Source organism: Protopterus annectens, chromosome 9.part0 (assembly GCF_019279795.1).
Source record: "Protopterus annectens isolate FY-2018-M chromosome 9.part0, PAN1.0, whole genome shotgun sequence".
Taxonomy (NCBI): Eukaryota; Metazoa; Chordata; order Ceratodontiformes; family Protopteridae; genus Protopterus; species Protopterus annectens.
Genome location: NC_056743.1, coordinates 1,773,836,245 through 1,773,864,178, shown reverse-complemented (window position 1 = coordinate 1,773,864,178; position 27,934 = coordinate 1,773,836,245). Strand labels below are relative to the sequence as shown.

The 27,934-nt window shown below is 43.7% G+C and overlaps 1 protein-coding gene across 1 annotated transcript in view; it reads left to right on the top strand.

Moving 5' to 3' along the window:
• Positions 1-27,934, top strand: part of ZNF653 (zinc finger protein 653) — an 845,378-nt gene that overhangs the window by 241,235 nt on the left and 576,209 nt on the right. Inside the window, exon 4 of the mRNA XM_044084632.1 lies at positions 7,096-7,629. Coding sequence (XP_043940567.1) covers positions 7,096-7,629 — 534 coding nt within the window. The remainder of the gene's footprint in view (positions 1-7,095; positions 7,630-27,934) is intronic.

The following is a 27,934-nucleotide window of genomic DNA, read 5'->3' as shown; positions in this document are numbered from 1 at the left end:
TAGTACTTACATCCTATTTTTCTTTGTGTGTTGTCCTTGGTTTTTCTTTTTCCTTTTCAGGGATGTTCAAGGATACCAAGGTGTCCGGATTCAAGAAGTGTGACTTATGCTGTCAGAAGATGTCTCTGACAGATGGTCACACTTCTTGTGTGTATTGTCTCGGCGCCGTGCACCTGCAGGACTCTTGTTCGGTTTGCCATGCCTTCAGCCCAAGAGTCCTGCAGGAGCGTAAAAATAAGTTAATCCTACGTGGATTACTTAAACAGGATTCACCGGCAAAGACTCAGCCCATGAAGGCCTCTAAGCCACCAAAATCTTCGGCTCCCAGTTCGGAGCCATCGATGGGTGAAGCTGTTCCTTCAGCCTCAGTTCCAGCTGGAACCGATTTACCTGTCTCCCAGTCAGTTCCAACTCTCAGTCTTTCAGTCTTACCTATGTAAAAGGCAGTACAGGAATTACATCTTGCAAGATACACTACTGCTCTGGATTTACAATTAAAATTCTTTTGGTATTTAGAAATTCTATTTCCCATTTTTCTGCAACTGAGCATGCTCCAAATTGAAATAGATTTTGGCGCACTTTTTTGAATTATCAGAAATTTATAAAAGGAAGTGATGTAATAGAGTCTTTTGTCTGAGGAAGTTTAAAACTTTTAAACAAAAGCGCTTACATATATCTGTTTTTGGCGGGTTTTTTTTGGTGTTTTTTAAAAGTTTGTTTATTTGGCTGTATAAGTCTCGTTTTGTTATTAAATTGGATTATTCATCTGGCTGGTGGCTTTTCGTTCCTATTTGTACAATTAGAGTTCAGTTAGCTGTAATTTCAAATTTTCACATTGGCCTGTCGGGAAATAATATCATGTTGCATAAGCTGTGTAGAGCCTTTCTCAAAGGGACCACTCTGCTCAGGCCTCCAGTGAGAGATCCTCCACCTCCATGGGATCTAAATTTGATTTTAGCTTCTCTAATATTGCCTCCCTTCGAACCTGCAGCTTCTTGTTCCCTGAAGTTTTTATCATGGAAACCTCTCTTTCTGGTAGCCATTACTTCAGCCAGAAGAGTTTCGGAACTGCAGGCTCTTTAATCCGGTCCTCCGTACCTAGTGTTCCACAATGATGGGGTCGCTCTTAGGACTAATCCTTCCTTCCTTCCTAAGGTCTCTTCAGAAAATAACTTGAATCAGTCCATAGACCTTCCTGTGTTTTTTCCTAACCACTCCAACAGGGCGGAATACAAATTGCATCAGTTAGATGTTCACAGGCAACTACGCTTTTATTTGCATAGAATGAAGGATATCAGGAAATCGGACCAACTTTTTTCTTTCTTATGCTGAGGGTAAACAAGGTCTTCCAGTCTCAAAAGTAACCTTGTCCACGTGGTTGACTTCTATCATCACTTTTATCTACCAACTGAGGAATAAAGAATTACCTGTTAAACCAAAAGGTCACTCCACCAGAGCTTTAGCCACTTCTGTGGCCTTTCAGGCTAGGTTACCCATGGAATCTATTTGTGCTGCGGCTACGAGGGCCAACCCACATACTTTAATTTCTCATTATAAGTTTGATTTGGTTTCCAGGAACAGAGATGATTTTGGTTCCACTGTTCTGAAGAGTTTGTTCCGATGAGCCACCCAGGATTTTAGGTGCTAGGGACGCTGTCCCAACCAGCAAGAATGAAGGCGAGATAGACAACTTAACATAAAGAAGTTATGTATCTACCATAACGTTCCATGTTAGTTGTCTTCTTCTCGCCTTCTTTCTTGCGTCCCACCCTCCATCCCCCTATCCTTGTAGACCGAGAAGAGTTCCTTATGGTTTTTTTGTTCGCTGGCTGAGTCTTCTCTGGCTATTCCTTTCTGTCTAGTAGCCTCTCTGGAGGTTTTATATATTCCAGGATAGGATCCTTTCCTTATTATGTTTGCAGTCTAGTCTTACCAAATGAGATTTGGGTATCTAGCGCCAGGTATCATGGGATATGGGGTGGCCTCGAGCCAGTATGCAGCTCTCAAGCTTTTGAAGATGGCCGAGTCAGAGCTGAGGATCGGCTCCGAACCCAACCAGCAAGAAAGAAGGCGAGAAGAAGACAACTAACATGGAACGTTATGGTAGGTACATAACTTCTTTTTAAAGAAGATGTGAATTCAGTAGTAGGAACTCAGGCAGAATTTACATGTTATTCCCCAAGGTACAATAACTGAGCTAGACTAGATAGAAATTATATTTCATAGGGATGTGTGCATTTAATTGAAAGCTTCAGCACCCCTCCAATAACTCGTCAATATAAACTGTGATAAAAAATGCAGGGTAAAGAAGTAATAGTAAGACACTGCTGCCTTCTCACCTACCTGTAAAAAAGAGAACTTTATAGAATAGGTCGTAGGAATTATTTGAGAGTTATTAGGGAAGATAGAAATATCTTCAGAAATTATATCTAGTAACTGGGATAAAATAAAAATGGAGTTTAAAAATAGGGTCAAAATAAGAGAAAGAGATGATTAAGAAGTAATGGAAATTACTTTGGGCTGACAAAGACTTAAGTATTGAAGAATAAGGGGAACCTTATGGAACAAGAGGAGGAGCAAATGCAGATTGCTGTTGAGAAACTAAGGGAGTGTCTGGATAATATCCATGAGTTTAGAAGCATTGCACTTAAGCAACTATTTTTTTAATAAATCCAGAGCACAAAAACATTTAGCACAATGACCTGGACAACAGAATGTTGAACGGATTGTCACCAAACTTAGGGAACCTATAACAAGAAAAATAACTGGAGATCTTTTAGAGGTTTTAGAAATATCCCAGAAATTTTTATGAGAAATTGTATAAAGCAGAGAAATGTGGAAATCAAGAAAGAGTACAAATGAAAATACTTATGGAAGACTTAATTGTGCCAAGGTTAGACGTAGACAAGGCTCAACTAACAGTTGAGATAAAAGGTGAGGAATTAAAACAGTGCTGTTTCTAACCTCCTCTGATTGATTGATTTTTATAGTTGTATAATATTTTGTATGCTGTACTAATTATTTCTTTTTTAGCAGCAGCTACTGATCTAGATTTTACTAAAAACTCTTGCCAGTGCTGGTCTTTCACTTAGGATCACCCTGATGTTCTTCGTGTTTCACTGTTGCAGTCATCTTACTTGGGTTATCTGCCTGCAGGTAGCCCTCAGTTGGCCCGAAGTTCCAGAGTCTTGGTATTTCTGCATCGGATGCTGTCGCCTCTTCCATGACGTCAGGGGTATAAAACATGCAGACGATGTCATTACATCAGCTTTTCTTGCCGAGCGGAGACCGAAGCAGAAGTTGTTCGCAAGTGCTGGTCGGCCGCTACCTGAAATTTTCGTTTTTCGAGTTTCAGACCTGAAGTCTTCTAAAGCTAAGTACCCTATTGGGGATCCTTTTTTCCTGCTCTAACTGATGTCAGAAAAAGTTAATAATTGTCTTGCCTGTGGAAAGCAAATACCTCACAGAGATTTTCATTCTTACTGTGTCACCTGTTTAGGCTCAGACCAAGACGTTTCTCACTGTCGGTTTTGTGCCCTGTTCAATGCCCAAAGAATTTGTCGTTGGGCTATCTTTGTCGCTAAATTCTTTCACTCTCATTCTCCATATTCCGAAATGGCTTCGATAAGCCATCTGACTACCGATCTTCTGAAAAAACGTAAGGATAAAGACAGAGACAGACCGCATTGGCCCAAAACTGCCGACAACGCTTCCGTTAAGTTAGTCACCAGTCCGCCAGTACTCAGTGAGGCGCTTTTGCAGCCCCTGATACCCGCTTCTACAGATTCACAGGCCTCTACTGAGACCCATTTGGAGTCCAGTATGACGTGAAATGCTTCTTCAGCTATGGAACCTGCGGATGTCTCTACCTTGGATGGGTCTGGAACAGCTGTGCAAGCACTGGCTTCTGAGGTTGTATTCAGACCTTCCGATGTTCATATTAAACCAGCTACTTTGTTTCTGAATAAAACTACCGAATTTCTCAGGCCCAGAGTTTGCACTACGCCTAGGAAACCGACGACCAAAGTGCATTCTCAAGCTCCCATGCCACAGAAACAAATGCTTAGTATGGCTGAAGACCTTATTACTTTAATTAGGGGAAGCCAGCCTTTCCCCTCTATAAGACAAAGAATTGATTTTTCTTGTGATTCTACAGATCATGAGTCCGATGACTCTGACCCCTCAGATTACCAGAACATATCCTTATCTACCTATGAGGATTCAGATGCAGAGGATTCCATTCCCTCTGCCTCCCCCCCAGAGGACTTTTCTTTTGGTGAAACCCTGCATACCCTCAGAGAGCATTTCCGCTGGGAGTGCCAGGACTATCCACAGTCCAAAAAGAGACAACTTGCCTCAGCACAGGCCTCTAGCAATCCCCCCTGTTCCGGAAATTGTAGATGATGTCTTCATGGAATCCAGTCTTACCCCCTGATACTGTGCCACCAGCTCCTAGAAAGCTTGACAGCTACTACAGAGTACCTGACTCTCTCACATTTCTATTTTAAAAATCTCGCTGCGGATCCAGAGACCATTTCCCAGGGACCTAAAGGTATTAAGGTTACTACAGCCAAAAACCCTACCCCTTCTGACAGGGATTCTAGGGCTTTAGAAAGATGGGGGAAGAAGGTATATACCTCTGGAACTCTTGCCATCAGGGCTTTAAATTGCCTGTTTCACATGTTGAAGTACCAGCAGCATATTATGGAACTAATTAAACAAAAAAATTATGTTAATTCCTGATTGTGCAGAACATAAAGATTTACAAGAGTTAATGCATTCTGAAAACCAAGTTGGAAAATATACTTTGCAGTGTGGTTTTTGATGCCTTAGAAGCATCTTACAGGGCTGCTGTCACTGGGTCTGGTCTTAGAAGGCATGCCGTGCACAGGTGGTTACCTTGACAGGACTAAACCTTTCAGAAAATCTGACCAGCTGCTAGTCAGCTGTGCTACAGGGGCAGAGGGCAAGACCATTTCAAAGCAAACCATTTCCAATTGGTAGCACACTGCATCCATTTCTGCTGCAAACACCGTGGAAAACCTACCCCAAAGGGAATCAGAACCCATTCCACTAGGGCTACCTCAACCTCTACAGCATTTCTCAGGGGAGCCCCTACCAGGGACATCCTGGAAGCTGCAACCTGGTGTTCTGTACACACCTTCACCAAGCATTGCCACTTGCCTATCTTTTCTAAATCCAGAGCTGGATTTGCTACAGCAGTCTTACAAGGCCTGCTAGCCAGCCCTAATACTTCTTGACTGCCTCCACCCTTCCTCAGCTTTGGGAATCAACCCAAGTGTGATGACTGCAACAGTGAAACACGAAGAACATAGTACAGTTGTGTACCCTTACCAGAAATGTAGATGTTCGAGTGTATTCACTGTTCCAGTCCTGGTTACCCCTCCAGCCCCCTGACTTTTCTATACTTTCTACCTATCCTCTTTTTTGGCCATATCTTATGGCAGTGGTATTTACTTTTTACTGGAGATGTTTCACACTATGAAATTGCTTCCTATTTTGGGGGCTCCTGACATCTGGGGCAAGAAAAACTGATGTAATGGCATCAACTGCATGTTTTATACCCCTGACAACCTGACGTCATGGAAGAGGCGACAGCATCCGATACAGAAATCCTAGTCTCTGGTATTCGGGCCACCTGCAGGCAGATAACCCAAGTGTGATGACTGCAACAGTGAATACACTCTAACATCTACATTTATGGTAAGTGTACACAACTGTACATTTCTTTCTCTTTGCCTATACTCCGATATCAATCCTTGATTGAATCTTGTATTCTAAGAACTAAGCCAAGACAGGAATGGAGAAAGGAGATTCTGCTGATAGGGATGACTGCAATTAGAGATACAGACAATAGGCATGCGGGGGCTATAACTTATTGGGAGAAAACTGGTAAAAGAACCCAGGTATTGGGAGCAAATAATTATTGAGGGAAAGGTGACAGAATGGGAAAAGGCAAAAAAAAAATTTATACTGCAAGATAGAGGTTGCCTTCACTATCAAGGAGGAGGTTAGAAAAGTTTGGGAAGAGAAACTGAATTGCAATTCACAAAGAAACAATGGGGATATAGATGCTGTCTCCCAAATATGCAACAAAGTCTAGAAGATTTAGGATCTTTACTTGGAAGTGTTTACATGGGAAGTAAGAGGTAGCAGGGGGGCATATCTTCTTGGAGTGTAATGAGTTGGCAGACTTTAAAAATTCCCTGCAGATGGCTCCGTCAGAGATACTGGATGAGCAAATTGGTGTAACTAAGGGAATGATTCTTTTGAGCTGTGATACAGAATTGGAATTGCTTAGACCTAGTAAGGCCTTGCTGAGTCTAATTACGGTGGCTTCCAAACAATTACTAGAAAACGGAAATCGGTCTAAACCAACTTTATTAAAAGTAGTGACTATAGTAACAGAGATAAAACAACTGGAATTGGGATCTTTAGAAAGAGTAGGAGCAAATTATGTAGGAAAAAATATGGGAATTGTGGAAATAATATATGCAGAGGAGGAATGACATTTAAAAGAAGGCAGGATTTGAATGAGCTATGTAATGCTTGACTGACCATGACTGGATAGATTATAAGTGATGTATAATGTTTTCAACTACAATTATGTCCATATGGTTTGTGATGTGTAATGTTTGTAACTAAAATTGTCAATATGGTTTGCTTTCATTTATATAAATGTATGATTGCCTATGTCATAACTGATAATTTAATAAAGATGCTTCTTGTTTAAAAAAGTAATCTTTATTTCTTGATTTGCAGGGAGGGCGTTCACTCATTAGTGGAGGGAGAAATGTCAGGCTTAGAGTCTTTGCACATTATCATTGGCATTGCATGTGTACACCCCTGAGAACAGAAGTTTCTAAGAAGGTGTGACAGATTATGATTAGTGAAAAGATTATCTCATTAGCTTGACCCATTAAGGATGATCCTCTTGTAGATCAGCTGATAATGGTAAGATAGCTTTTTGTGGGTGCCCTGTATTTCTTGGTGCTTTTTCAGGAGTTGATACAGTTTTATGCACAGTCCATAGCATTTTGGTCATTAATGGATTTGTTTGTCTTTGTTTTGCAGATAAAAAAGAATTGACTAATGGTATAACAGAAGGTGACACCGTGTCTGAAGCTTCTGAGTCTGATTCTGATGAACGTGTCAGTTTAAAACAGGTCAGTAATGGCCCAGTGGACCACCAGAATCCTGCTGCACAGAAGACTGCTTTGCTAGACTTGACTGAGAATCCACCAGCTGAGGGGGGCATAAGCCAACCCTCCAATGGCTCATCTAAGTTTGGAACAATGGTCTGTGTACCTGTACAGGTCAGCACAAACACTGGGACTATGTATGACAGTGTTGGACAAGAAGCTGTAGGAGAGGTGGTCAGCAGTTCTCAGATGGAAAGCATGGTACAGAATTCTCAGGTTATCATCATTGCTGGGCCTGGATATGATGCACTGACCTCAGACGGAATACATTTAAATGTAACTGGTGCTGCTGAAGAGGGGGTGCCATGCACTGTACTAGATCCAGTAACGTTTAATCAAGTCTGTGAGCCTAATGTGTCCACTGTTGAGCAGAACAGTGAGCTGGAGTATTTATCGTTAAAGAATGGTACTGTATGCACCTTAAATAGCTTTCCACTTTAAATTGTGGTGTACTTGTGGTGATGGTGTGTGGGTTTTTCTGGGAATTAATTTTGGTTTGGCAGATTTGTCAACCTGAAGTACACTTTTTTTTGTTTTAGGCCATGGGCATATCTGTTTTGTGAAGGTGGAGGGTCTACATTTTTTACCAAGCAAAAGTAACTGTAAATATTTTCATGACTTTCTTAATAGACTTAAGATAGAAGATTACTTGTGAAGTAACACCGGAAGAGGGGAGTCTTTGAAAGCCATAGCCTTTCATAAATGCCCCTTTCTTGATGGTGGAGAGCAATGCTGTGTCCAGTGATGTGTAAGAACTTTTCACAATGTCTAAGACATTGATCGTTTCCATGAAGAAGCTCTGGTGTAATCTGAGCATTTGAGTTAGAGTTCTGGAGACTTGCACATAGTGTATGTGTTCTCAGGTGGAGGGGCAATCATGACAGTACTGGACTAGCCAGTTTTCTAAACATTTCAAAATCCTATTAGCTGGGTGTAATAAAATGAAACATTAACAATGCTACCTGATGCTGCTCTAAAATGAAAAGCTGGTCACTCTAGTTATGTTACCAAACCAAAGAGTATCACGCACGTGGGACTGGCGTGCACGGTCCAAAGGAAGCAGAAACCCAGAAAACCAAAATGGACCAGCACATATAGGATGTAAAATGATGATTTATTGCTTCAATCAATAAATATATCAGCAGTAGTAAAAACTATGCTGAATAAGCAAACCGGTTTCGGCTAATGTTAGCCTTTCTCAATGCCAAATATACATAAAAGTGAATGACAAAATTCCACCATTTTGAAACATATTTATAGTACCTCTCTTAGAGAGATATAGCCCAATTGTGAAAAATTGAATGTCTTCACAATACACAACACATGTTCTGGAAACCACTCTAGTTATGTTGTCATACTTGACCTTGCTGTCAGTATTAAAGTCACAGCAAGTTCATAAAGATTTATTTGGAAAGTGTAAAAGAGAGTAAGTAAAATTTTATGTCCTGTACAAACCATCTCAGCATACTTAGTAAACTTAAAACACAGAACCCTCTCACTTTCCATATTTAATGTTTCCTTAATCTGAAGCATCCATGTGAGCATTATGTTTGTCATATGCATAACTGTAACAGCTGATAATGTCCTATTCAGTGTTGCAGTATTCTTTACATGTTGGAGGTCTTCCACCCAACAACCTGACATCTGGCCAGTGTACAACAGCTTTTAGCTACTGCAGGTACGTGGGACGTCGCACGTATGCTCTGACAACATCAGCCATAAAAGGATGTCTGCATATACAATCCTCAGAACTTTTCTGCTGCCATTTGGAGCACTTGACTCGTACATCGGTCTGCTGCCTGATTCCATTTGTTGCTACCGGCTTTCAGATAAGTACTCCATTGGGGATTTGTTTCCTTGCTACTACCTTTTGTATTTAGTTCATGTCACTCAGGAAGGGCAAGTGTAGGTGTGGAAGACAGATTCCACATAAAGATAGCCACTGTTCCTGTTCTATTCACCAGGCCTTTATACCTAAAACTTTGTGTAGCCGACTTTCTGCTTTAAATATCTATTTAGAGAATCAGCGGCATAAAGATCTGGCTAAAGACGTTATGAAGGGTTCCAGGGTTCCTTTAGCTGAACCATCTTTGAAGAGGAAGTTTAGTAAACCTTGGCCTGAGTCCTCTTCAGCTGTGACTCTTACTTAGAACATATCCCTCGAGGTCAGTGAAGATCCAATGTTATGTTCGGAGATCGGGTCTGGTTCCTCAGTGGGTACCTCATTTAGAAGCTGCTAAGGAATCTGACCTAGGCACGTCTGCAGAGGCAGTGCAGATGTCCAGTTCAGGCACAAGGGGAACCGCGGCTCAGTGTGCTTGAGGGCCCCGGGGATGTTCCTTCCACTCCTGCAAGGGATCAACCTCGGATCAGTCATTCCAGATGTTAGGCCTATGCCCGGTTATTCTCCTTCACCTTGTGCAGAAATGTGTGTAAAGAAAAAACAAAAGACTAGGCACTCTCAGGTCTCTTCCACTCCTCATTCTGATTGGGATGCTTTTTTCAGGGTTTAATTAAGGCTGTGATGGCTTTGAAGCATTCCTTTTCTATTTGTGTTCCTCCCTTTTCATCCTGTCCTTTTCAAAGGGTTGGGGAACAGGTTCTCTCTGCTGACAGTAATGACTCCTCTGATGAGGATTCCTTAGCATATTCCTCAGAAATTACATCTACTGTAGAATATGCTTCTCTGGAAGAGGAATCTAATGGGGGTGATTGCCCAGTAGAAGAGATTTCTTTTGGTGAAACAATTAATAAACTGAGGGAATTTTCCAAATGGGACTGTTCTCAAATTTCTGAAGAGCAAAATAGATATTATGATTTTTTTTGCAGATGGAAGACACTTCTTCTGCAGTGCCTCCAGTCCTGCCAGCTTTCCTGGATGCTTTTGCTGCTTTTTCTAAGACTCCTGATTCTCAGGCTCCTGCCCCCAAGAGGCCAGACAGATTGTATAAGGTGCCTGATGATTATACGTTCCTCTATGGCACTTAGCCGATCCAGCTGTTGTTTCCATAGTTTCTGACAAATCTTCCCAGTTGTCTCCTTGTGCTAAACTATTTCCATGTGATAAGGAGAGCAAAGTTCTGGAGAGACTTGGTAAAAAAAGTTTACAAGTCCTCCACTTTAGTGATTACAGCAATGAATTACCAAGCTCATTTGTCTAGGTATTCCTTTGCTCTACTTTCCCAGGCTTCACAAGCCCTTGCACAGTTACCTGACTCTGAGATTATACTCCGGTTTTGTCTCTTTTGACAGCTTCTTCACAAGCAGCTAGACATTCCATTAAGTGCAGCTGTGATGCTGTGGAGGCATCATCCAGAGCTACTGCATCTGGTCTTGTACTTAGGAGGCATTCTTGGTTGAGGCTTCAACCATTGCCAGATGACATTAAAGCAAAACTGCTAGATGCTCCTTTGGACAACTCATCTCTTTTTTGTTCTGCAGCTGCAGTCTTATTTAAGACTCTCAAAGAGAAAGGAAAGGAACTTCAAGATTTGAAGCACCTTTTTGTTTCCCCTGCTACTAAGTTCTGTAGGAGTTTTCCTGCTAAGACTTGTTTTGTTAGGAGACCAGCTCACTCTTGTTCTGCCTCTGATGTTCATCGTGCATACAGCTGCAGTCATAACAGATGGGTTCTCCTGCCGTCAGGCGGGTCCTCGGTCGGCCGAATTCCAAAGTCTAGGTCCGGCGTCGGTTGTCGTCGCTTCTTCCCTGACGTCAGTGCGACAGGGGTATAAAGGAACCAGCCGACGCCATTTTCTTCAGTCTTTCTTGCCGCGCGGTGCCCGAAGCAGAAGCAGTTCGCAAGTGCCGGTCGGCCAGCTCCTGAAATTACGAAAATTTTGAAACCGAAGTCTTCTTGAAAGCTAAGTACCCCGTTGGGGAAACTTTTCTTGCCTCAGACCGATGTCAGACAAAGTTAATAGTTGTATTTCTTGTGGGAAGCAAATACCGCATAAGGATTTCCATTCCCTCTGTATACCTTGTTTAGGCCCAGACCACCACGTCTCGGTCTGTCGCTTTTGTGCTACATTCAACAAACGCACTATTAAGCGTCGGGCGGAGTTCGCCCAGCATTATTTTGGGAAAACATTTAACTATGTTATGTCGTCGGATACTCAGACTCAAGTTTTGTCTAAAAAACGCAAAGATAAGGACCGACACACGAGGTCCGCAGCCTCTACCGACACCACGCCAAAGCCGACTACACGTGGTCCGGTTCTCAGCGAGGCGCCTACGCAGCCCCTGACTACTGACAACACTTCTTTGGTGGTGTCTCCTGTGCCCGAGGTCGCAGGCTCCACGGCCCACACCCCGACTACAGATACCGAAGCCACTCTTGGCGTTGAAACTCAAAATGTGGACAGGTCCACCTCCACTCAAGGTGTCTTCAGACCTTCCTCTTCTTTCTCCATCAAGGCTTTCACTAAGTCTAAAGCTACCATGCACTCTAAGGGACAAGCTACACAGGGCCCATCTCCAGGCCCCATGCCTAAAAAACAGATGCTTAAAATGGCTGAGGATTTAATTACTCTTATCAGAGGTTCTCAACCCCCACCGGACAAAAGGCCCAGAGTGGAGGAAGATTCCCCCTCCTCTGATCAGGGCTCCATTATTTCAGAGCACTCTGATAATCAGGAACATTCTTACTCCCCTTTTGAAGACTCTGATGCGGAGGAGTCCATCCCTTCTGTATCCCCCCAGAGGATTACTCATTTGGGGAAACTTTGTATACCTTAAGGGAACACTTCCACTGGGAAGGCCAAGATTATTCAGATTCCAAGAAAAGGCTCAGGGAATTTCTCTTGCTACCTCAGCACAGGCCTCTGGCTATACCTCCTGTCTTGGATATCCTAGATGATGTTTACTCGGAGGCCTGCCTTAACCCGGACTCTCTGCCTCTGGCTCCAGTTAAGCCTGACAGGTACTACAGGGTTCCTGCCTCACACCAATTTCTATACAAAAGCCATGCTGCTGACCCAGAAACCATCTCACAGGGCCCCAAGGGAGTTAAGGCCTCCACTGCTAAAAATCCATTACCTTCCGAGAGAGATTCCAGATCCTTAGAAAGGTGGGGAAAAAAGGTATATACCTCGGCTACCTTAACCATGAGGGCCTTAAACTGTCAGTTCCATATGCTAAAATACCAACAGTTTTTGTTATCACAATTGAAAAGTAAAATGTCACAACCTGAACAACCAGACTTGAAGGAGTTGCAGGATTTGATGCATAGTGCAGAACAAGTGGGTAAGCATACCTTACAATGTGGTTTTGATGCTCTAGAGGCCTCATGTAGAGCTGCTGTTACAGGATCAGTCATACGTAGACATGCCTGGCTCAAGGAACAAGCCTTGCCTGATCATGTCAAAGCTAAATTACTAGACGCCCCTCTTCAAAAGGATGTACTATTTGGTGCTAATGCTGAGGAGGTATTAAGGAAAATGGAGGAAAAGGCTAAATCAATGCAAACTGTGAAAGATTTTCTACAGGTACAACCCCCACGTTTCAGTAGAAATTGGCCTTCCAAAAATTGGTCCTTTCCTGCCACGGACAGACCCCAAAGAGGCAGATACAGGTGCCCGAGGGGCAGAGGACAATCCCAAGGATCGTTTAGAGGCAGACAATGGCAAGCTCCTACACAAAGAGGTGGTGAGGATAACTCGCAATCTTTCAGAAAGCAAACCCAATGGCTTTCCCCTTTGCATGCCAAGCAAGTCTCAAATGGCAGCCCCCTTAGGAGGAAAGCTGGCATTATTTTCAAAAAATTGGCATATTGTCACAAAGGACAAATGGATCCTGGACATTATAAACAGAGGCTACAAATTCCATTTTCACACCCTTCCAAAAATGAGAGGCATGCCAAACCTGCCACACAATCAAAGGGCAGAGGCACAAAGGCAAATTACAGATCTCATAAACATGAAAGCTATTCAAGAGGTACCTACGCACGAACAAGGTCAAGGTTTTTATTCCAGGCTATTTCTGGTACCAAGGAAGGGAAAAGATTGGAGACCTATTTTGGACCTATCCATCCTAAACACATTTCTACTCGTACCAAAATTCAAGATGCTCACTCTACAGCAACTTCTTCCCATGCTGGGCAAGGAGTCTTGGCTGGTAACATTGGACCTCAAGGAGGCATACCTGCATGTTCCAATCAGACAAAATTGCAGAAGGTACCTCAGATTTCTTGCAGGTTTAACCCATTATCAATTCTCTGCATTGCCCTTTGGCTTATCTACTGCGCCCAGAGTATTCACGAAATGCCTGGCATCAGTAATTGCCTACTGCAGACATCAAGGGATACAAATATACCCCTATTTGGACAACTGCCTGATCCAAGCGGACAGCAAGCACATTCTTTTGAAACATCTGGCTTATGTAATAGTGTTGTTGAACTCTCTGGGATACACAGTCAACAAAAAGAAATCAAGGCTAATACCCTCTCGGAAGATCATTTTCCTGGGTGCCAACTTGGACACAAACACCCAGATGGCCTACCTCACGCCAGAGAAGCAGGGGCAACTAATTCAATACTTCAGAGCACTAGCAAATTGCACCAGGCTGACTGCAAGAAAAATCCTGCAGGCTCTGGGATTCATGACATCTTGCATCCTACTAATCCCATGTGCAAAGCTGCATATGAGGAAACTACAATGGTACCTGAAAAACATATGGTCTCAACACAGCCACAGTTTGGAAACAATTATACCACTAATTCCATGTCTGCAAAAGGAATTTCTGTGGTGGGCTTAAGCATGCCAAACAAACACAGGTCTTCCATTCAGCAAGCCTCAAGCAAATCAAGTCATCACAACAGACGCCTCGGACTACGCCTGGGGGGCGCACATGACAGATCGGTGCATTCAAGGCAAATGGTCCCAAAAAGAAAAGCACCTTCACATCAATCAAAAGGAAATGCTAGCAGTAATAAATGCTATTATAGCTTTCAAGGACCTTCTACAACCAGGTCAACTATTGATAAGAACGGACAACACCACAGTTATGTGGTACATAAACAAACAGGGAGGAACACATTCTTACCCCCTATGCAGACTGGCCATGTCACTTTGGAACATGGCCATGGACTTAGAAATGGAACTACAAGCACAGTACTTGCCAGGCAAGGAAAACACGCTGGCAGACAACCTAAGCAGGAATATGACAGATCCACACGGATGGAAATTGCATCCAAAAGTTTTTATAGACATAATCCAAGAATGGGGAAGGCCAGACATAGATCTCTTTGCCTCCCACAAAAATCACCAATTGACAAAATTCTGCTCAAGGATTTTCCATCCAAAGGCCTGGAGAGTGGACGCTCTCTCTTTCATTTGGACATCAATGACAGTTTATGCCTTCCCACCTCTTCCTCTGCTGCCCAAAGTTCTATTGAAAACCAGAGCAGACAGACCAAGGATGATTCTCATTGCTCCAGATTGGCCAAGGCAACACTGGTACCCACTCCTGAGGAGCCTGACGCATTCCCCACCATGGACCCTGCCTCTAATGCCTCTTCTTCTGACTCAGCACAGCTTCAAAACTCTTCACAGCCAGCTAAAAACACTCAATCTAGCCGCATGGAAGATTCCTTAGCATCACAACAGACCCTACTCTCCAAGGAGGTGCAGGATGTCATTTTGGAGGCCAGAAGGCCATCAACTAGAAAAGCTTACTCCGCAAAATGGAAACGGTTTTGTGTCTGGAATGAGAAAAAGGGCCAGGATCCTGGAAAACTGAATTTACCTCAAATACTACAGTATTTGGCTGAGCTGCTAAGCAGTGGACTTTCATTCTCCTCCATCAAAATCCATGCCTCAGCCATTTCTGCAGAATACAACACTGATCCACCTTTATTCTCTTGCCCTCTCTTAAGACAGTTCCTCAGAGGGGCTAAGAATCTAAGACCTCCAAGGAAACAACCAATACCTGCTTGGGATCTTAATTTCATTCTGGAAAAACTGACCTTGCCTCCCTTTGAGCCAGCTGCCTCATCAGATTTGCAATATTTGTCCTGGAAAACAGCTTTCCTTCTGGCTATCACCTCAGCTCGTAGAGTTTCATAACTACAGGTTCTCATGGCTGTGCAGCCTTTTATCATCTTCCATCAGGACAGAGTTTCCTTACGAACCAACCCGTCCTTTATGCCTAAAGTGGTATCCAGGGTAGCTTTAAATCAGGCCATACATTTACCTACTTTTTATCCTAATCCTCAAAACAAAGGGGAGAGATTAGTACATTCCTTGGACATCCACAGGCAACTGCGGTATTATTTGGACAGAACAAAGCCTTTCAGAAAATCAGAACAGCTCTTTGTGTCCTATGCTGTAGGAGCTCAAGGAAAGCCAATTTCCAAACAGACAGTCTCAAAATGGATAGCCCACTGCATACGCTTTTGCTATTCCTTTCATGGCAAAACTGTACCTACAGACATTAGATCTCATTCCACCAGGGCCACAGCCACATCTGCAGCTTTCCTCAGAGGAGTTCCTACCAAAGATATTTTGGAAGCAGCCACTTGGAGTTCTGTGCATACCTTCTCCAAGCACTACAACCTACCATTATACTCCAAAACTAGAGCAGGCTTTGCCACTGCAGTCTTGCAGGGCATTTTGGCTCCTCCTAGTTCCACCTAGTGCCTACCACCCCTTTCTTAGCTTTGGGATTCTACCCATCTGTTATGACTGCAGCTGTATGCACGATGAACATAGTACAGTTTTGTACCTACCATAAATGTAGATGTTCGAGTGCTAATACAGCTGCAGTCCAGGTTTCCCTCCCTCCTTCCCCTCTTGGGACAGGCCTATAGGCTAACACATCCTCATACAACCTGATTGGGGTATTCATTTATGATGTATTTGCTTGCAACTACTGTATTTTGATTATATTACACTGCATTATTACACCAGTTTATGTATTGCCTTCCTGCTGGGGGCACCTGACATCTGGGGCAAGAAAAACTGAAGAAAATGGCGTTGGCTGGTTCCTTTATACCCCTGTCGCACTGACGTCAGGGAAGAAGCGACGACAACCGACGCCGGACCTAGACTTTGGAATTCGGCCGACCGAGGACCCGCCTGATGGCAGGAGAACCCATCTGTTATGACTGCAGCTGTATTAGCACTCGAACATCTACATTTATGGTAGGTACAAAACTATACTTTTCTGCTTCCAGGGCTAAAAAATCTGTTAGAAGACCTTCACAATGTAAAGCATCTGTTTCTGCTCCTTCCACTCAGCAGCCCTTTCAAGCCAGGCCCAGCTTTGTGTGACTACCAGTAACTTCTTCCAAGTCTCACTCCTCTATCTCTTTGTCTGTCTCTCTCTATCCTAGTTTAGGCAAGGATCACTAAGGATTCCTGGGTTCCATCTGTTATCCAACTGGAATACTTCATGACTTGGAAGACTCATCCTCCATTCATGGGAATTCCACAGTGCCCTGCAAGTCAACTCAGTTTGTTTCCAGAGGTTCTACCTCAGCTTTTTTCTGAAGGCACAATTCAGGATGTGCGTATGGATCAGAGAGGCAAAAGGTTTTACTCAAGGATATTTCTGGTTCCAAGAAAAGATGGTCCTTGGAGACCAATCCTAGATCTTTCCCACTTCAACACTTTTTCCTAGAAGTGCCATCTTTCCGCATGCTGTCCTTACAAATTCTTTTTCCTCTGATTTTACCTCAGTCTTGCATGGTTTCTTTAAACATCAAAGATGCATATGTACACATTCCCATCCATCTTTTGTACAGAAAATTTTTACATTTCTTGGTGGGTTCCTTGCACTTTCAGTTCTCTGTCTTGCTTTTGGTCTTTCCACTGCCCCAACTGTGTTCACAAAGTGCTTGGCCCCTGCAATTGCCTTTCTGAGAGTCCAGGGTATTGGTGTATACCCATACCTGGACAATCTCCTTTTCCTGGCTCCTCAGTCAGAACAGCTGTCTCAAAACCTGCAGGTGGTTATTCACACCCTTCAAAGTCTAGGGTTCATTATAAACTTCAAAAAATAATTTTTGACTCTATCATGGGATTACATCTTCCTAGGGTGCAGGCTCAGGACAGACACTGATGTTTTTTCTTCCCACTGACAAGGTTCAGTCCTTCATTGCCTTTCTGGAAAACTGTCTGCCTCTTCCTTCCATTACAGCCAGGGAGTTTCTAAAACTTTTTGGGTTCGTGGCTTCCATGATTCCCATGCTGCCCTTTGCAAAACTCCACATGAGGAACTTTCAATGGTTCCTAAAGTCAATCTGCTCACCTTCTGGAGTTTGTGATTCCTCTCCTCCCCTGCCTAAAAACAGAGCTTCTTTGGTGGATTCAGCAGCTTACTCTGAATCCAGGCCTTCCTCTTTTTTTGCCTCAGGCTTCTCAACATCTGTTCACAGATGCCTCAGACACGGAGGGCAGCAACATTTGCTTCCAAGAAGGTTCAGGGCTGTTGGTTTCCTTCTCAGAAGAGAGAGCATATCAAAATCAAAGAAATGAGGGCTCTGATTCTGACTTTACAGGCCTATCATCCTCTCTTTCAACCAGGCCCTTTGAAATATTTACAGACAAACACCACTGTTCTCTGGAATATCAACAAGTGGGGGGGGACGTTGTCTTTCTTTGTGGATTAGCTGTTGGGGCATGGGAATTGGCAAGTCAGTATGGGGTGACTCTTCTTGCAGTTTGCAGTAGATCAGCTCAAAACACTGTGGCAGACACTTTAAGCAGTTGCATGACTCAGTCCCATGCATGGATGCTTCACAGGGATGTATTTCTGGACTTGGTCCACTTGTAGGGTACCCCTCTTCTGGATCTATTTGCCTCCCCTCTGAAGAGACAGCGTCCTGTATTTTGTGCCAGACTCCCACATCGTCTGGCTTGGAAGGTGGATGCCCTATCTTTCTCATGGAAGGGAATGTTTCTTTATGTATTGCCCCCCTTCGCTCTCATTCAGAAAGTTCTGCTGAAGATTCAGCAGGACAAACCAAAAATCTTGTTGGTGACTCCCTTTGGGCCGAGGCAGGATTAGTTCCCTCTTCTGCATTTAGCTAAGGGCAATCATCACAAGTTACCTCACAGAGTTGACCTGCTCACACAAGACAAAGGATCTGTGTTTCATCCATATCTGTCAGCCATACAGTTGACCCTGTGGGTGATCAACTTTTAATTGCTTTCAGGCACCTTTTTTCACAGGACATACTTAGGGTTCTGCAGGAGGCCAGGAAACGCAATACTAGTAAATCTTGCTTATCCAAATGGAAGAGGTTTTCCATCTGGTGTCTTTCAATAAGTCAGCATCCATTTTCAGTGGATAATTCCAGTTGTTCTTTCTTACTTGTGTGAGTTATTTAACAGTGCCGTGTCATGCTCTTCAGTGAAAGTTCACTTGTCTGCTATTTCTGCATGTCTGCCAATATCTCCACCTGTAGCATCCAGGTTGAAGGTAAAACTTTCTCTAAAGGGCGTCCTACATATTAAACCTCCCAGGAAAACATTTCCTCTTCATTGAACTATGTTTTAGAGAAGTTTACTGTGGCTCCTTTTGAGCCAGCAGCCACAGCTTATTTAAAGTTCTGCACTTGGAAGACAGTGATTCTGATAACCTTGATATCTGCTAGGAAGGTTTCAGAGATTCAGGCCTTACTGGCTTCCCTACCTTTCTTGGTTTTCTGCAAGGACAGGGTTTTTTTTTACATACCATTCCTTCTTTTATGCCTAAGGTGGTGAATGAGATGTCTTTTAAGCAATCTATTCAGTTTCCCACCTTCTTTCCTTCTCATCAATCCTCTAGTGAAAAGGACTTTGCATACTTTAGATGTACATGGACAACTTAGCCTTAGTCTTATCCAAGTATAATCTGTTAGGGAATCTTATCAGCTCTTTTCTTTTCATCCCAGGAATATGCGTTTGCCTGTCTCTAAACAGACAATTTCTTCTTGGATTTCCAAGACTATTGTGATGTTCATAGTGTTTCATTGTTGCAGTTATTACACTAGGGTTATCCTGCTGGCAGTCGGCCTGAATTCCAAAGTCTTGGTCTGGCGTCGGTTGCTGTCACCTCTTCCTTGACGTCAGTGCGCCAGGGGTATAAAGATGCAGCCAACGCCATTTTCTTCAGTCTTTCTTGCCGCGCGGTGCCCGAAGCAAAAGCAGTGCGCAAGTGCCAGTCGGCCGACTCCTGAGATTTTCAAAACTGAATTTCAGATCCAAAGTCTTTTATAAAGCTAAGTACCCTGTTGGGGAAACTTTTTCCTTGCTGCAGACTGATGTCAGAAAAAGTTAACAGTTGTATTTCTTGTGGGAAGCAAATACCTCAGAGGATTTTCACTCTAACTGTATTCCTTGCCTAGGCCCTGACCATGATGTTGCTAGTTGTCGGTTTTGTGCTAGATTTAAACAGCGCACTATTAAGCGTCGGTATGATTTTGCTTTTCATTACTTTGGCCGAAGGTTTAACTACATAATACCGTTGAAACAGCCGACGTCCGGAGTTCATAAAAAGCGCAGGGAAAAAGAAAAGGACAGGCATCCGAGGTCCAAAACCGACGATGAAGCCTCTTCTAGGCCAGTCACCGGTTCGCCGGTTCTCAGTGAGGCGCTTTCGCAGCCCCCTGACTCTCAGAGCCACAGGCCACCTCCGACTCCCACGTGGAGACAGCTAGGCCTCTGGATACTCAAGGTATTGGGCCTTCGGAAACTAATCTGTCAGATGGGTCCGGAGCCGCTGAGCAGGAATCGGCTTCTGAGGGTGTTTTCAGACCTACACAGCTTTATATCAAGCCAACGTCAGCATCAAAGACAAAGACTAAAACAGTTTTAAAGACAAAGAAACAAGTACAGCACTCTGCAGGACAGACTACCATGCCTAAGAAACAGATGCTCAAAATGGCCGAAGACCTAATTACTTTGATCAGGGGTTCCCATCCCCCTCCTGAAAAGAGGCCTAGGCAAGACACTGAATATGATTCCTCTGATGAGGTTTCAATTTCTTATGACTCCTATGCAGAACAGGGATACTCTGTTCCTCCCAGTGAGGATTCTGATGCTGAAGAATCTATTCCTTCAGCTTCTCCTCCTGAGGATTACTCATTTTGGGGAAAACTTGCATACCATGAGGGAGCATTTCCACTGGGAGAGCCAAGATTATTCTGATTCTAAGAAAAGGCTCAGAGACTTTCTTTTACTACCTCAGCACAAATCTCTTGCTATTCCTCCTGTATTTTCAGAGTCCGGCCTGTCTCCCGACTCTTTACCTCCTGCACCTGTTAAGCCAGACAGATACTACAGGGTTCCAGATTCTCATAAATTCCTATGTAAAAATCCTGCAGCTGACCCAGAAACTATTTCACAGGGTCCCAAAGGGGTCAAGGCTGCTACTGCAAAAAACCCTGTCCCCTCAGATAGAGATTCTAGGGCACTGGACAGATGGGGGAAAAAAAGTTTACACTTTGCTACCTTGGCTATAAGGACTTTAAATTGTCAATTTCATATGCTTAAATAGCAGCAATATTTAATGTCTTTGTTAAAACAGAAAATGTTGACAAATTCTGAATGTGCTGAGAACAAGGAATTGCAGGATTTATTGCATGCAGCTGAACAAGTGGTAAAACATACTTTGCAATGTGGTTATGATTCACTGGAGGCCTCTTGCAGGGCTGCTGTAACAGGCTCTGTCATTAGAAGGCATGCTTGGTTAAAGGAACAGACTCTGCCTGATCATGTTAAAGCAAAATTATTGGATGCTCCATTACAGCATGATACTATGTTTGGTGTTAAGGCAGAAGAGGTGTTAAAGTTAATGGATGATAAAGCTAAATCTATGCAGACAGTGAAGGATTTCTTACAGGTGCAGCCACCCAGATTTAGCAGGAACTGGCCTTCTAAAAATTGGTTCTTTCCCGTGTCAGACAGGCCACAAAGAGGCAGATACAGCTGCCCTAGAGGCAGACAGCCCCAGGGCTCATACAGGCCCAAACAGTGGAGTGATTCTACCCCAAAAGCGGAGAAGACAAAACACAGCCATATAGGAAACAGTCCCAATGACTTCCCTCTGCCAATGCCAAGCATTTATCTTTTGGCAGCACCCTTGGGGGGGAAGCTAGCACTTTTTTCACAAAATTGGCACATGATTACCCAGGACAAATGGGTCTTAAATATAGTCTCTCAAGGCTACAGGTTCCACTTTCACACCCTTCCAAAGGCAAAAGGTATGCCAGACCTGCCACACAATCAATGGGCAGAGGCACAAAACCAAGTTTCGTCTCTCATGGACATGAGGGCTATTCAGCCAGTGCCACAAGAGCAGGGACAAGGATTTTACTCAAGACTTTTCTTAGTACCAAGAAAGGACAAAGCATGGAGACCGATTCTGGACCTGTTTATTCTAAATACTTTTCTGGACATTTCTGAAATTCAAAATGTTGACTCTGCATCAGCTTCTGCCCATGCTGGGCAAAAAGGCTTGGCTTGTAACTTTGGACCTCAGAGGCATACCTGCATGTCCCAATCAGACAATCTTGCAGAAGATACCTCAGATTCATGGCTGGCTCAATGCACTACCAATTCTCTGCACTGCCCTTTGGCTTATCTGCTGCGCCCAGGGTCTTTACAAAATGCCTGGCACCAGTAATTGCATTTTGCAGACAAAGAGAAATTCAAATATATCCTTACTTGGACGACTGCTTTATTCAAGCAGAGAATGAGGACATTCTACTAAAGCATCTGGCGTTTGTAAAAAGATTACTAATTTGCCTAGGGTACACAGTAAACGAAAAGAAATCAAAACTAGTATCCTCTCAAGAGATAATATTCCTGGGTGCAAGCTTAAATACAACTGCCCAGATGGCTTATCTCATGCCAGACAAACAAAGGCAACTGACTTCTTACTTCGAAAACATGGCAACAAAGACGCAGTTATCTGCAAGAAAAATTCTGCAGGCTCTGGGCTACATGGTCTCCTGCATTCTGCTAATTCCATATGCAAGACTGCATATGAGGAAATTACAATGGTATCTAAAAAGTGTTTGGACTCAACATTGCCACAACCTGGAATCATTAATTTCACTCATTCCCTGCCTGCAACAGGAGTTTCGATGGTGGGCACAGGCCTGTCACCACAACAAGGGACAGCCATTCACTTTACCCACAGCCAGGCAACACTAACAACAGATGCATCAGATTATGCCTGGGGGGCCCACATGGCAGGAAAATGTATTCAGGGCACATGGCCCCCAAGCCAAAGGCATCTACATATCAATCAAAAAGAGATGCTAGCTGTACAAAATGCCCTGACAACCTTCAGAGACCTACTCCATCCAGGACAGCTGCTGATAAAGACGGACAACACCACAATCATGTGGTACATAAACAAGCAGGGGGGGCACACATTCCTACCCCCTCTGCAGACAAGCCATGATTTTGTGGAACACAGCATTGACTTACCAAGTACACCTGCAAGCACAATTCCTGCCAGGAAAAACAAATGGTCTGGCAGAAGAACTAAGCAGAAACCTCATGGACCCTCACGAGTGGAAACTAGGTCCACAAATCTTCAGCATGATAACAAGAAAATGGGGACGCCCAGACATAGATCTTTTTTGCCTCCCCTCACAACTGCCAACTTCAGAGATTCTGCACAAGGACTTATCACAAACAAGCATGGAAAGTGGATGCTCTGTCATTCAGCTGGAACAACCTTACAGTATATGCCTTTCCTCCACTGCTTCTCCTCCCCAAGGTACTCCTAAAGGTCAGACAAGAGAAGCCACAAATGATTCTGATTGCCCTGGATTGGCCATGCCAACACTGGTACCCAATCCTAAGGAGCTTGTCCCAAGGCCCAGCCTGGACATTGCCTGAAATTCCTCATTTATTGACCCAACAATACAGTCAGATCCTGCACAGCCGACTCAGAACTCTAAATCTAGCTGCATGATGGATACTGTGACCATTCAGAATACACCTCTCTCTAAAGCGGTTATGGATGTCATTTTGGAGGCCAGGAGGCCCAGCACCAGAAAATCTTATGCAGAAAAATGGAAGAGATTCTATGCTTGGAACCAGGCACAAGGAATTGACACGCTTGTTCCAAATATTCCTCAGATTTTACAATATCTAACTGAGATGCTGGACAAAGGCCTATCCTTCTCATCAGTTAAGATCCATGCCTCTGCCATTTCAGCTCATTACAATACAGACCCCCCTATTTTTTCATATCCATTGCTTAGGTAGTTCCTCAGGGGGGCCAAAAACATAAGAACTCCAAGGAGGGCACCAATACCTGCATGGGACCTCAATTTTGTCTTGGAAAAACTCACACTGCCTCCTTTTGAGCCAGCCAATACAGCTGAGATAAAATTCTTCTCATGGAAAACAGCTCTGCTCCTAGCAATAACTTCAGCAAGAAGAGTCTCAGAGTTACAGGCATTAATGGCTGTGGAACCTTTTATTAACTTCCATCCGGACAGGGTTTCTCTAAGGACAAACCCAACATTTATGCCTAAGGTAGTGTCCAGTGTGGCTCTTAACCAAACCATTCATTTGCCTACTTTTTACCCAAACCCGCAGAATAAAGGGGAGAGACTTCTGCATTCTTTGGACATACACAGACAGCTACGCTTCTACTTAGACAGAACTAAAGTTTTCAGAAAGACTGAGCAACTTTTAGTGGCATATGCTGCAGGATCACAAGGAAAGGCTATCTCAAAGCAGACTATTTCAAAATGGATAGGACACTGCATTAGTTTCTGCTATTCACAACATGGTAAATCAGTGCCCAAGGGCATTCGACCACATTCTACCAGGGCAGGAGCTACCTCAGCAGCCTTCCTCAGAGGAGTACCAACCAAGGATATTTTGGAGGCTGCAACTTGGACTTCAGTGCACACTTTTACTAAGCACTGCCACTTGCCTCTTTACTCTAAATCCAGAGCAGACTTTGACACTGCAGTCTTGCAGGGCCTTATAGCCACCCCTAATTCTGTTTAGACCCAGACGCCCAACCTCAGCTTTGGGATTCAACCCAAGTGTAATGACTGCAACAGTGAAACACGATAAACATAGTGCAGTTGTGTACCTACCATAGATGTTCGAGTGTATTCACTGTTGCAGTCCAGGTTACCCACCCACCATCCCCCTTTCTTTGCTGGGACTTATCAGTACTTCTCTATCCTATACAACCTATGTGGTGTATTTGCTTGTAGATGAAGGAATTGTTTATTTTAGTGCATGCTTTTATTAGCAATGTTTTTTAGCCTACCCTTTTGGGGGCACCTGACATCTGGGGCAAGAAAAACTGAAGAAAATGGCGTTGGCTGCATCTTTTATACCCCTGGTTCATTGACGTCAGGGAAGAGGCAACAGTAACCAACGCCGGACCAAGACTTTGGAATTCAAGCTAACTGTGGGTAGCCTGCTAGCAGGATAACCCTAGTGTAATGACTGCAACAGTGAATACACTCGAACATCTATATTTATGGTAGGTACACAACTGTACTTTCTGCTATGATTCCTGTGGTAAATCTCTGCGACTGTTAAGGCTCATTCTACTAGACCTGTTGCTTCCTCAGGAGCATTCTTTAAAGGCCTGGATATTAATTCTATTTTGTAGGCTTGCTGCATGATCTTCTGTGCACACTTTCAGCAAACATTACAAGTTAGACACCATTTCTAGATTAAGAGCAGGGTTTGCTAGAGCCATTCTTCATGGCTTTATTGAAAATTCCTCAATGCAAAGATGTTCTTCGTGTTTCACTGTTGCAGTCATTACATTTGGGTAATCTGCTGGCAGGATGCCCTCAGTCAGCCTGAATAACAAAGTCTTGCATCCTGCGTCGGTTGCTGTCTCCTCTTCCATGACGTCAGGTCATCAGGGGTATAAAACATGCAGCCGACGCCATTTTATTCAGTCTTTCTTGCCGCGCGGTGCCCGAAGCAGAAGCAGTTCGCAAGTGCCGGTTGGCCGACTCCTGAAAAAGGATTTTCATTTATACTGTATTCCTTGCCTAGGCCCTGATCACAACGTGCTTTGCTGTTGGTTTTGTGCTGGATTTAACCAATGCACTATTAAGCGTCGGTATATTTTTGCTTCGAAATATTTTGGTTCAAGATTTAACTATCCTGAAATGTTGTCGGTTAGCAGTCCGACTACCAGAGTTCACAAAAAACGCAAGGAAAAAGACAGAGACAGACTGTCGAGGTCCAAAACCGATGACGAACCTTTCCTAAGCCAGTCGCCGGTACTCAGTGAGGTGCTTTCGCAGCCCCTGATACCCGCTACTTTTGAGTCGTAGGCCTCTACTGAGACCCATTCGGAGTCCGGTATGCCACGAGATTCTCAGAGTATTGAACACGCGGATGTCTCTCCCTTGGATGGACCTGAAGCCGCTGAGCAGGCACCGGCTTCTTAGGGTGTTTTCAGGCCTCAACATTTTTATATTAATCCGACGCCAGCAACAAAAACAAGGTCAAAAACAACTTCTATGTCTAAAAAAAATGACGCATGAGCCACGTGTTCAGGCCCCTATGCCTAAGAAACAGATGATCAAAATGGCTGAGGATTTAATTACCCTGATCAGTGGTTCCCAATCCCCCCTGCTAAGAGGTCTAGGCAAGGCACTGATTATGAATCTTCAGATCAGGTTTCTGTTTCCTCCGATTCCTCTTCTGATCAGGAATTTTCTATTCCACCCTATGAGGATTCTGATGCAGAGGAATCCATCCCATCTGCATCTCCTCCTGAGGATTATTCTTTTGGAGAGACTTTGCATACTTTAAGGGAACATTTTCACTGGAAGAGTCAGGCCTTCTCTCAATCAAAAAAGAGGCTTAGGGATTTCCTTCTTCTTCCTCAGCATAGGCCTTTGGCAATGCTTCCTGTATTAGACATTGCTGATGATGTGTTCTCGGAATTAAGCATGGCTCCTGATTCCCTGCCTCCAACTCCTAGTAAACCAGACAGATATTACAGGGTTCCTGACTACCACAAATTTATTTTCAAAAATTCTGCTGCTGATCCTGAGACTATTTCTCAGCGTCCCAAGGGTGTTAAGGCTTCTACAACCAAAAATCCTACCCCTACTGATAGAGATTCCAGGGCACTGGATAGATGGGGCAAGAAGGTTTATATGTCTGCAACCTTGGGCAATCAGGGCTTTAAACTGCCAGTTTCATATGCTTAAATATCAACAGCATGTTATGGGCTTACTGAAACAGAAAATGATGTTGATTTCTGATTTGCGTGGAAAATAGAGTTACAGGATTTATTGCATTCAGCAGAACAGGTTGGAAAGCATACTTTGCAATGTGTGGATGTTCTTCGTCTTTCACTGTTGCAGTCATTATATTTGGGTTATCCTGCTGGCAGGTTGCCATCAGTCAGCCTGAATTCCAAAGTCTTGGGTCCTGCGTCAGTTGCTGTCACCTCTTCCCTGACGTCAAGTTGTCAGGGGTATAAAAGATGCAGCCGACGCCATTTTATTCAGTCTTTCTTGCCGTGAGGTGCCCGAATCAGAAGCAGTTCGCAAGTGCCGGTCAGCCGACTCCTGAGATTTTCGTGTTCGAATTTCAGATCCGAAGTCTTCATTAAAAGCTAAGTACCCCATTGGGAACTTTTTTCTTGCTCCAGACCAAAGTCAGAAAAAGTTAGTAATTGTATTTCTTGTGGGAAGCAAATACTTCATAAGGACTTTCATTCTTACTGTATTCCTTGCCTAGGCCCTGACCCCGACGTTGCTAGCTGTCGGTTTTGTACTAGATTTAACCAACACACTATTAAGCGTAGGTACCATTTTGCATTAAGCTATTTTGGGTGAAGATTTAATTATACAATGTTGTTGGATAGCCATCCGACTACCGGAGTTCACAAAAAACGCAAAGAGAAAGAAAAAGACAGGCAACCGAGATCCAAATCCGACGACGAAGCTTCTCCTCAGCAAGTCGCTGGTTTGCCGGTTCTCAGTGAGGCATTTTTTGCAGCCCCTGACGCCCGCTACTTTAGAGTCGCAAGCCGCTACCGACTCCCACGTGGAGTCGAACAGGCCCCTGGAAACTCAAGGTATTGGAGCCTCGGAGATTATTCCCTCAGTTGGGTCTGGAGCAACTGAGCAGGCATTGGCTTCTGAGGGTGTATTCAGACCTAAACAATTATATATAAAATCGACAAAGACAAAGACTAAAACAATGTTAAAGGCAGAGGAACAAGTTCACCAGCCACAAGGACAGGCCTCCATGCCTAAAAAACAGATGCACAAAATGGCCGAAGACTTAATTACCTTGATCAGGGTTCCCATCCCCCTTCTGATAAGAAGCCTAGGCAAGAGACAGACTATGAATCTTCAGGTCAGGTTTCCATTTCTTCTGATTCCTCTTCTGATCAGGAATATTCTCTTCCCCCCTATGAGGATTCTGATGCTAAAGAATCAATTCCTTCAGCTTCTCCTCTTGAGGACAACTCTTTTGGGGAAACCTTGCATACCATGAGAGAGCACTTCCACTGGGAGAGCCAAGATTTTTCAGAATCTAAGAAAAGGCTCAGAGACTTCCTTTTACTACCTCAACACAGGCCTCTAGCTATTCCACGTGTTGGACATTGTAGATGATGTTTTCTCGGAGTCTAGTCTGAACCCTGACTCTTTACCTCCAGCTCCTGTTAAGACAGACAGATACTATAGGGTCCCTGACTCTCATAAATTCCTTTTCAAAAACCCTTCTGCGGACCCAGAAACTATTTTGCAG